The sequence below is a fragment of the Anoplophora glabripennis genome, unplaced genomic scaffold (genome assembly GCF_000390285.2).
Source record: "Anoplophora glabripennis isolate ALB-LARVAE unplaced genomic scaffold, Agla_2.0 scaffold9, whole genome shotgun sequence".
Classification (NCBI taxonomy): Eukaryota; Metazoa; Arthropoda; class Insecta; order Coleoptera; family Cerambycidae; genus Anoplophora; species Anoplophora glabripennis.
The window spans coordinates 320,299-331,929 of NW_019416258.1; the positions used below are offsets into that span (position 1 = coordinate 320,299).

General features: G+C 32.3%; 2 protein-coding genes across 2 annotated transcripts in view; both read left to right on the forward strand.

Moving 5' to 3' along the window:
- Positions 1 to 1,388: 1,388 nt before the first annotated feature.
- Positions 1,389 to 11,631, forward strand: part of LOC111693139 — a 23,619-nt gene continuing 13,376 nt past the window's right edge. Inside the window, exons 1-2 of the mRNA XM_023457291.1 lie at positions 1,389 to 1,494; positions 2,109 to 2,342. Of these exons, the coding sequence (XP_023313059.1) occupies positions 1,449 to 1,494; positions 2,109 to 2,342 (280 nt within the window). The 5' untranslated portion in view covers positions 1,389 to 1,448. The remainder of the gene's footprint in view (positions 1,495 to 2,108; positions 2,343 to 11,631) is intronic.
- The window catches only part of LOC108908813 (UDP-N-acetylhexosamine pyrophosphorylase-like protein 1), a 9,765-nt gene continuing 8,347 nt past the window's right edge, over positions 10,214 to 11,631 (forward strand). The window contains exon 1 of the mRNA XM_023457297.1: positions 10,214 to 11,250. Coding sequence (XP_023313065.1) covers positions 10,454 to 11,250 — 797 coding nt within the window. The 5' untranslated portion in view covers positions 10,214 to 10,453. The remainder of the gene's footprint in view (positions 11,251 to 11,631) is intronic.

The window sequence follows — 11,631 nt, forward strand, 5'->3', positions numbered from 1 at the left end:
AACTCTGAAACTATGAAAGATACGTAAAAAATGAAAAACAACAAAAATGTAACTTTTTTCAATAATTATTTTGCTTTTTTTATTCCTATAGCATAAAAAATAAAGGAGATATCTTCGCTTGAAGTATCCATTTTAGTGAAAAAACGACTTGTCTCGAGCCCTTCGATGCTTCCTCTTTAAAAAACGATGGACTTTATATGCAAACGATCTTACAGCTCTTGAAATTATCTTTAAAATGCTTTTTTGTAGGATACTATAGCTTCAAAATTAACCGAGTTATAGTAAAAAACCAATGACATTTTTTCTGAGCAAAATAGGTTTTCTCATTTTTGGAGCAAAATGTTAGGATTCAGGTGCGCGTCAGAGTGTATAAAAGTTTATATTGTATGTTTATCTGTGTACATCATACATATGTATATTGCACAATTATAGCATTCCAAGATTTTAAACGTAATTTTTCATCATCTTTTTAGCACAGGGGTTATTTATGAGAGTTGAAAAGTGTTATGAGATACAAATTCTTTCATAAGCAATGAGGGAATTTTTATTTTAAATAATTGCACCGTTAAAGCTTCCAAGCTTTTAAAAAGTAATTTTTTATAATTTTTGTCAATACAGGGGTGGTTTTTAGGGGTTGAATGGGAAAAATTCTTTTATTATCTGTAAGGTAACTTTTATTTTAAGTAATTGCACGATTTAATCATTCCAAATCTTTAAAAAGTAATTTTTTTATCATTATATTTTGCATAGGGGTAATTTTTAAGGATTAAATAAAAATAAATAAAACATGTTCGAGAACATGGAACATTATTTAATCTTTGTGATTGAACAAGATTTTTATCAATAAAATGATTAAAACTTAATTTTTTCATTTTTTTTTTCACTTAAGGGTACTGTTTACCCCTAAAAAACAAAAAGCGTCAATCGGGCTTATGTCAGTTTTGAACTTGAGCATAAAATGAGCCTTATTCTAAATGTTCATGCAAATCCTTGCAGTTTCAAATAATTCGGAGGTTACAGCTGATTTTCAGCTTCAATGACTATACTAATAAAGATTTTTTATTGTTTGTCCTATTTAAAAGAAAAAATATGTCTCATTTTCTGGATATTTAGTTTAGATGAAATATTCGAAGACGAAAGTGTAAACGATTTATTTTGTGTTATTTTGGATTTAATAAACAAACGCATAAATGTTAAAAAACATAATTATTGCTTCTTATTTTGATATAGAACCGGTCCAGCTATACTTATTTCCTACATGCTTCTAGGTTTCTCTTGTTGTTATCTTATAGTCGCTCTTCAACATCATTTCACAATTTTCCAGTAAACAATTTTAAATCCACTTACAGCTTGCGCATGTCCAGCTCACGAAGGCCTCATGTATGACCAAAGAATCTTGTTTATACCTACAAATTCTCGGTATTTATTTCATTTAGTTAACCTATAAAATGATGTCATTATTTATATGTGCAATGTTGTTTACTCTAGCAAAAGGTGAGCATTTTAAACTAGTTGTTTAATATAAATGAGAAATGTTTCAAATGTAACTTCCACATACCTTAAATATTAGGTAACTGTATTATTATATGGATGTAAACATATCAAACATATACCTAGATTCTTATTCTGGAAGTCCAAAAACAAAAAGAGGACTGTAGATGCATTAGAAAAGTTGCAGCATATGTATATATTTAAAATTATTTATGTTTACAAGTTTACAGAAATAATGATCATGATTTGCTAAAAATCGTACCGCAACCCTAAATATCTTCAAATGTGTGTAATACATAAAAGTGATTTTTAAATATTTTGGTAAAATTACTAGAACCCAATCGAAAACAAAACAAAATGTTAAGAGATTTTATTATACCATTTATTTATAATGTTTATTATTGCCACAATGGCAATCATTATTTCGAAAGTAAAAGTATCTGGTTTTAGTTTTAAAATACTGTTGCAACTGCTTTAGAGGTGAATATAAATATTTGGGTACTGTTCCATTCTTGTAAAAAAATACATTTTTAGGTGTATTGATAATGATGAAACTTTCCACAAATTCTCGTCTAATAAAAAAATATATTTAAGAGAGTGTTGCTGTTATGTTTCAGTAAATGTGTTTTCCGAGCATTCGACATGTTCAGAAGGAAGCGAATGCATTCCTTTAAACAAATGCAAGCTAGAGTATCTGAACAGCATCTTATTTCCTTGTCATAATGGACTAAACTTGTACTGTTGTCCATCTGAAGGAGTGAAGAATGATACAGTTACCGATTTGCTTGTTAGAAGTAGAGAATTGTTCCCCAAAGAGTGTGGTATAGCATTTATAGATGACAAAATAACAGGTATTTTTTTATGTTATTAAAATTTTAGATGAAACATTTTACAATGTTTATAAGAAGATAATTGTATTATTGTATATATTTAATTTTTTCAGAAAACCGTTTTTATATACCGAAATTATACACTTTCCATAGGTATAAAGCTAAGAAATAATTTAATTTCGCATAGCTATTTTTTACCGAATTTGGTTAATTCCAAATAATCAGCAGTGGGATTAAATTTTCACGATTTTTTAAGCAGGTTTTTAAATTATAACTATCTGAATTAAAATGCATCTACATGGATTGAAAATTTTTTACTAATGTTATATTATCTATATTAGACCAGACCTGTATATGGGTATGGCTAAATAAATATTTCAATGCCGAGTTGCTGCGTAGCTCTTTGGTCTTCAATTGAGATCGGAGAGACTATACAACAACTGTTCAAAATTTGGTTCACCGACGACGACATGCAAACACATTTAGGCCAGTATTACCCANATTTTTTAAGCAGGTTTTTAAATTATAACTATCTGAATTAAAATGCATCTACATGGATTGAAAATTTTTTACTAATGTTATATTATCTATATTAGCGTTTTTTGGTTTTTTGATACAGGCAGTGTCTAAAGAAAGCTTCAGGGGTATGGATAATTAACAATATCCATTACACATTTTCGTACTTCTTCAAAATCTAATATACCTAGTTAGGCAACACCTTCCATATATTTCAGAACACGGATCAATTTTCATCTTTTTTGTTTTCATAGAGTACTAGATGAGATCTATCTAAAGCGGGGCCCGATATGCTCAAAAGGTTCTGCCAAAAGTTGGAAAATCATATCAGGTCCCTTTTTTGTGTTGTTGCTAAATATCAAAATTTCATTTCCACACCCTACTTTAATAATTACAATTTTTTAAATGCATTTACGTTTTAGAAGACGGTTTTTGTATAGAACAATAAAAAATCTGATCGGTTACTAAGAACCAGTGTTTTAAATACAATGCAGTAACATTTTATTAATGTAACGACAAATACAGCACATATAATAGCACATATAATGATAAATTTAGTTACAAATAAATAAAGAAATATTGGATATACAAACTTTAAACAGGATTTATGTCAGGAAATAAAAAATTAATGACAGGATTTTCAACGAAATATTTTGTTTAATGTCCATATTTTCAACATTTTTTCTCATAGTTTTTGTGGGCTACATGGCTACAGGGCCTTCCAAAAATTAACAATAGTTTTAATGATTTAAAAAGTATTTATAAACCAAATTTAATCTTATAAACCAAAAAGGAATTGCCTTAATAACAGTTTTATATTTACAATTTTGTAAAAGAAAATCGAAAATGGCAGTTTGACAATGATTTAAAAATACACTTCTGCACTGCACTGGAAACTGGTCCACTGTAAAACCTGACCTTGCGCAAGGCAAAGCATGCAACTTGAACGGAAAAAAAATTGAAAGAATTTCTTTCCCAAGGAAAGAAATAAATAAAATTTTATAACATCTATTTTATATCAGCAAATTCAACCGCTATTGCCGGTATTGTTATTATTAATTAANTACGATATTGACGATATTTTTTATAACATATTCATTACCAAATTTTTTTGGGTAAGTTGGGAATCACCCTGTATAAATAGAATTGCTTACTAGAGCAACCTGTATAATCTAGTAACCATCTTGTATAATATCAATCATCAATGAAATTTTGCTCTTATGAGATAGGAATTCTTAAAATTCAATGAAGCTATCATTTTTTTCAATATCTGCTATAATTTGCCAGTTCTTTGGCAGAGCCTTTTGGATATATGTTGGCTGACGTAGATCTCATTCGTCTATTCAATTCTGCAAAAAAAATTGAAATTCGACCAATCCTTTCTAAAATATAAAACTGGTACTGTTCAAAATGAAACATATTGTATGTTCTAAGGAATTATAAAGTTACGTATCTTTTTAAAATCATTATTACGATGCCTCTTATCGTAGCTAATTATCTCATTGTTTGTCCTTAAATTTGAACATCCTTGATATTTAATGCGCTTGTTCTTTTTTATACTCTCCATATTTGTAAATAATGTAAATAATTTTAATTTGATGCTTTAAAACAAATTGAATAAAAAATATTTTTAGCAGCAGTACGGTGGCATTTATCTTTCTTAACAACATTGGCCCGAACAATTACATACAACAATTTACATTTAACAACAACACTGCGGGTCAAGCCGTTATTCGTTGTGCTGCCTATAAAAATAATTAAACAGTTATAAAAGGACAGGGGAGGATTAATACTTTTAAGGCGTCGCAGCAAATCAAAATTACTTGTTAAATATTACCGCCGTGTTAAATAAAGTGATAATATCCTTTATATATTGTTTATTCTACCATTTTGTTACACTGATAAGTAGTTGGTATCTTCCGTAGTTGCAGTAAATTTTGTAGTAAATATAAAGAAATAATTTAAAACAAAAAACAATTTAATGTTTATTTCGTCAGTTAGCAGGCCAAATTTTAAAATATAAAAAATATATATGTTCTTTTTTACATTTTTTACTATACAAATTATAGTTATTTATTGCGTTTTAAGTAGCATTTTATCCACGCAAGAATGTTTAAACGCGAGAACGTAGTTCAAGTAGTTCGTAGTTAATATTCTTAAGTGGAAAAAAGGCAATTAAAACACGAATGCAATACAACGTTTTATCCATAATCACATCACAGTGGAGTCAGAATTATTTAATAAAAACATATTCGACTTGATATTTCTTCAATGAAATGTGGTAGGTTTTGTTATACCTACTGATTGTTATGATAAAGTTGTTTATTGTCAATTATTTAATAAATAGTTTTATCTGAATTTGGTAAAAAGGCAAGAAAGTAATTGTGTTCCTGTGGCTGTTTTTGAAGAAACAATTTTCCATTTATTGCCAGCGAAATTCAGGGAACATTACAACAAAAGTGTTCGCCGAATTTAACGAATGGAGGGGAAAAACGGGAGTAATGATAATAAATCAAGAAGTCATGCTATCGTATTTTTTAAATTTGAAAAAAAAATGCAATTTCATCTATGTGGTCAAAGTATTCGATGTTGAAGGTCTACAAAAATATAGATACCTATTGGAAAATATAACAAGCTTGCTGCTTATTTGAAGAGTGAATAGAGAGGATACAAAGCAAAAAAGCAGCAGTATTGGAAAGAGCACATATTGAAGAATTAGTTACTGGGGCTTCCGATAAAGAATGTTTAATGATTAAGGTAATATCTCTTTACCTTTTACATGTTAGGTATATAGTGAACTTTGAATTATTTTAGGTTGCACTAATAATGTGAGTTTCCGCGATTTGACAAATTTGAAAATTAGTGACGTACAGGACGCTGGCAGTTACCTACTTGTTTCAATACCTAACACCAAGACGGGCATTTCAAGAAAATTTACAATTCATTATAGAAGAAGGATTTTGCGTGAATGCTGTTGAAATATGCAGAAAATATATTTCTCTGCGCCCAATTCACCTTACACAAGACATATTCTTTTTAAGATACATCAATCAAAAATTACTTCCTGTTGGAATCGACACATTGGCGAAGGTACCCTCAATAACCTTATAATACCTTCATTCCTGAATATCGCATATCCAGAAGCATATACTGGCCATTGTATGAGGCGCACTTCAACAACTGTATTGGCCAATAACGGTGCTGATCTTACAACCATCAAACGGCATGGTAGATGGAGGAGCTTGAGAAGNCAAGAAAGTAATTGTGTTCCTGTGGCTGTTTTTGAAGAAACAATTTTCCATTTATTGCCAGCGAAATTCAGGGAACATTACAACAAAAGTGTTCTCCGAATTTAACGAATGGAGGGGAAAAACGGGAGTAATGACAATAAATCAAGAAGTCATGCTATCGTATTTTTTAAATTTGAAAAAAAATGCAATTTAATCTATGTGGTCGAAGTATTCGATGTTGAAGGTCTACAAAAATATAGATACCTATTGGAAAATATAACAAGCTTGCTGCTTATTTGAAGAGTGAATAGGGAGGATACAAAGCAAAAAAGCAGCAGTATTGGAAATAGCACATATTGAAGAATTGGTTACTGGGGCTTCCGATAAAGAATGTTTAATGATTAAGGTAATATCTCTTTACCTTTTACATGTTGTTAGGTATATAGTGAACTTTGAATTATTTTAAGTTGCACTAATAATGTGTTTCTGCGATATGACAAATTTGAAAATTAGTGACGTACAGGACGTTGGCAGTTGCCTACTTGTTTCAATACCTAACACCAAGACGGGCATTTCAAGAAAATTTACAATTCATTATAGAAGAAGGATTTTGCGTGAATGCAGTTGAAATATGCAGAAAATATATTTCTCTGCGCCCTATTCACCTTACACAAGACATATTCTTTTTAAGATACATCAATCAAAAATTACTTCCTGTTGGAATCAACACATTGGCGAAGGTGCCCTCAATAACCTTATAATACCTTCATTCCTGAATATCGCATATCCAGAAGCATATACTGGCCATTGTATGAGGCGCACTTCAACAACTGTATTGGCCAATAACGGTGCTGATCTTACAACCATCAAACGGCATGGTAGATGGAGGAGCTTGAGAAGTCTATATTTAACAAAGTTGATATTGCAAGGAAAATTCAAGGAAAATATAGCTTTTCCTTACAAGAAGTGACATCCGTAACTTATGCAAATTCTTCACAAACTTCGACTGATGTTATGCGTTCTGAAAATGATGGCAACAATGCTACAAGGGTTGTTATTAACGGAAAGGAAGTAAATGTGATAAAACAAAAACGAAATGTCTATTACTATAAATGTAAATGTTAATGTTAGTAAGTAAATAAATTAAATTTGATTTTATTATGGGTTTATTATTTTTTCATTTTTCTACTACTGAAATAAAGTTACTTTATTTCACTAGTGGATAAAGTATCACTTTAGATGGTTCATATGTGCGGATAAAAGTCCGATTATAAGGTGATTGTGGATAAAGGGGGTGATACAAATATATCTGTAGGTACGCTCCTCCACAAAACAAAAAAAAATAATTGTATTATAAATGTATATGTTAACGTTAAGTAAATAAATTAAATTTGATTCATTATAGGTTTACTTAACTACTAAAAAATTACTTTATTCCACTAGTGGATAAAGTATCACTTTAGATAGTTCATATATGTGAATAAAAGTGCATTCTTCTCATTCGTTTCATTCCTGCTTCTTTTTTCGGGTGTATCTCAAATTTTGAAATTATTAAATTAAAATAGAGTTATAATGTTTTTTTCGTAAAAAACGGATTTCAAAGAATAAATTCATGTACTATCTATGTACTGAGACACAATACTTAAATGAATGACATGAAAAACATTAAAATTTGCCCATATTGCTTTAGTTCAGTCTGTCAACTAAGCTCTATTCGCGTTGATCCCACATAGTTTTCCTGTAAAATAGCACATAGAACGAAAATTTGAAGCTCACTCTTTCGAACAAACCTTGTTTCATGCATTTTTACCAAGAAATGAAAGAGTAGTCGCACAGCGCCGCTTTGAAATACAAGTTTTTCTGGCTGATCTGCATAAGAATCGTCATTTTATGTAAATCCCTAAATATCTCCTAAATAACGCACTGTATGAAAAAATTAACAGAACACTTTTTTATAGAGAATTTTATGCTCTACAACTTTGATCTTGATGCTTGTGATATTCTCAATATTTTTCAAGTTATTCACGAAACAGTTTTTTTGCAGTTTCCCGTCCATCTCCCGAATTTTCCCAGTCCGCTCTCGTGCAGAACAATATTTTCCTCATCTAGTAGCAAAATGCTAGTAACGTGCAAAAATTGTACAGTTCAGAATTACTGCCATCTCAACTATTTTGACGTCTGTAATTATGTATTTAGTTGTCAATACTGTCCAAAAGGCATAAACTATAAGTCTGACATTTAAGTTGAAAACTGATAATCCTAAACAGAATTCTCTGAGGCTGCATTTTATTGAATTTGGATAAGGATAATCTAAATAAATCTTGAGAGGTATTTATTCTCTTTACTACTTAGCTAGGTACTAGATTAATAATTTTGAAAACCTTAACTGAATAAAAACTTAATTTATGGCAATAATAACGAGCGTTCAAATAAAAATGTGGTCGAAGTTGGCTCTGACACATTGGACGTAGGGAGTAGCTTATAGCGACCAACTTAACCTCATTTCTCAACGAGCTGTATAGCAGCTGTCAGTTTCAATAACGTTAATGACTATATAACTTTATTTTAAAGAATAATCGTGATAACAATAACAAACAATTAAAGGAGCTGCGGAAAGTGTCCCCCTCCTTGTTATAACAATAAATTAAAGCAGCTGCTGAAAGTGTCCCCCTCCTTGTTCCAAGCACTTTTCACACCTGTTCCTCAAAGAATTAAAGACATTTTCTAAGATGCTCGGGGTATTGTTAATTTCACGAATCTTGTCTATAAGTCGAGCCTGCAGATGGTTTAAATCAGGAATAGGCAGTTCAAAAATAGTGTTTTTAAGGTAAGGCCACAAAAAGAAATCACACGGCGTAATATCACATGACCTCGGTGGAAATTCATGTTCAGCATTGAGACTTATTAGTCGATTTTGGAAAACTTCCCTCAACATATTCATCGTCTCGCCTGCCGTATGTGCCCTTGCGCCATCTTGTTGAAAGTAAAAGTTTGTAATTTCGTTTTCTTCCAGCTGGTTAACAAAAGGAGCGATAATTTCTTCTCTATACCTTTGCGCAGTAAGAGTACCATTAAAAAAAATAGGTCCATAAATCCTCCTTCGATTGAGAGCACACCAAACTCCAATTTTTTGAGCGTGTAGAGGGCCCTCGACAAAAAAGTTATCTGGTTTTTCAGAAGACCACATTCTCATATTCTGTGAGTTTACGTAACCACTTAAATGAAACCAGGCTTCATCAGAAAAAAAGGTGATATTATGAAGTTCACCGTAGTTGTTTAAAAACCATTCACAAAATACAGCCCGTCGCGGAAAATCAACTTCATGAAGTTCTTGCTGACAAGTTAAACGATAGGAGAACAAACGCAAATCTTTTTTTAACACTGTGTGGCAGGTACCGACTGATACTCCCACCATTTGTGATAAAACACGTACAGAAGTTCTTGGCGCATTTTCCATTATTTGTTGGACATTTTCTTTTAATTCTTCAGTCCGCTTTTTAGGTCGGCCGCTTCCTTCTTTTCTTGTTACACTGCCCGTTTCACGAAAAACATTAACACAACGCTGAACTGCACTTTGAAAAATTTTGTACTCAACAACGCCGGGAAATTGATTTTGAAATTCTATGAAACATTCCTCAATAGAATACTTCCATATTCCATCAATCTTGCGTCCATTTCTAAAGTAGGACTCTATGATAAACACTTTTTGTTCTTGAGAAAACACCATTTTAAACGCTTTTTAAATCGAAAATATTCAAATTGATAGCGGCGATATAGCGCTTTGACAGATGACGTTTAAGTTCATTTGCTATACGCTATGCCCTACGTCCAAATTTTCAGAACCAACTTGACCACGTTTTTATTTGAACGCTCGTTATAAAGATATTTGGAAAATAACCATCATTTAATCAATTTAAATTGTTCTCTTTGTAAAAGAATGAAAAATTATTACAACGAAGTCTTCAAAATGTTTACAACAAATTTTTTAACTACGATTTGATATTCTAGTTTAAAAATTTGACTGTATAAAATCTGAACGAACCATCGGCCTACCCCGGCCCTGTATTCTCATGGTCGCGCTATTTCTGTACCCACACGAATATCGATTGTCGACGTGTAAACAGACAAATGCGCGAGTCGCTTATTTAATATCTCACCAGTTATTTATCAACGTAGAGACAATTTCGTAGGCTTTATTGTCATTTATATCGTTACAGAAAGAGGTTATGGTGAACATAATTTTAAAATAACATAAATACCCACTGTAACAGATACGTTTTTAAAGCTAAACGTGGATCAGTGCTGTTAGTGTGCCGCGTTATCTCCAGTGAAGTAATCAGCTGATTCTACCGGCTTAATGTAAATAGAACTTGACCTAGCACAGACATGCTATCCTTAGAAGACATTAGAACAAAACTGGGTAAATACAACCAATCTCATGTATTACAATTTTGGGAGGAACTTGCACCAGAAGCACAAACTAACTTTTTAAGTCAATTGAGCGATATCAACTTCGACGATGTAAGCAACCTTTTCAACAGGGCTCTTGGGAGTCTGTCGGAAGAAACAAAGAAACTGGACACATTGATGGAACCAATTCCTCCAGACCAGTTCGAGTACGAAAAGGGAGTTGATGAGGACAAACTGGAAGAATACCGAAAGAAAGGATTGAAAGCAATCAGCAAGAGTCGTGTGGCGGTCCTGCTCTTAGCTGGAGGCCAGGGTACAAGACTTGGAGTGCCCTACCCCAAAGGTATGTGCCCTATTAGTTTGCCCTCTGGAAAAACACTGTTCCAGATCCAAGCTGAAAGAATTAGGTCAGTCGTAAGACTAGCGAAGAAAGAAACAGGTTCAACCGGCAGAGTCTGTTGGTACATCATGACCAGTCAGGCTACGCATGATGCAACGGCGAAGTTCCTGGAGGGGCACAAATACTTCGGACTGAACGAAGACGATGTGGTGCTTTTCCAGCAGGGGTTGTTACCGAGTTTCTCTTACGACGGGAGGATCATTTTGGACAGGAAAGATTCCATCTCCCTGGCACCTGATGGCAATGGAGGCATTTACCTTGCTTTGAGGAAAAATAACATATTGCAAGACATGGAAAGGAGAGGAGTTAAATATGTTCATGTTCACAGCGTGGATAATATTCTGGTAAAAGTTGCTGATCCAGTATTTATCGGGTAAGCCTAAATGTAGTTCCATATATTTGCATATAAAAAAAAACTCATGCATAATGAGAACGGTAATAGACTCTCATATTATACAGGGTGATCCATTAACGGTACGGAGCGGCTTTACATAGGCAACTAGACGCGATTGCTACGATTATGGGGTAAAAAATCTACTAACAAATACAGCCAAAAGAAATTGATTTAAAATTTCAAGTTTGTAACTTCACCACTAAGGGGCGCAACTGCTCTAGTATTACAGAAAATTGACTTTTTTTCGAAATTCCGTTCCGTTCAATACACTAGGCACAGAAATTAAGGGATATTTAAAAAATCCCAAAATTTTGGGTGATCTTCAAAGAGCTGTAACTTGGAGGGAAATGGTCGTAGAGA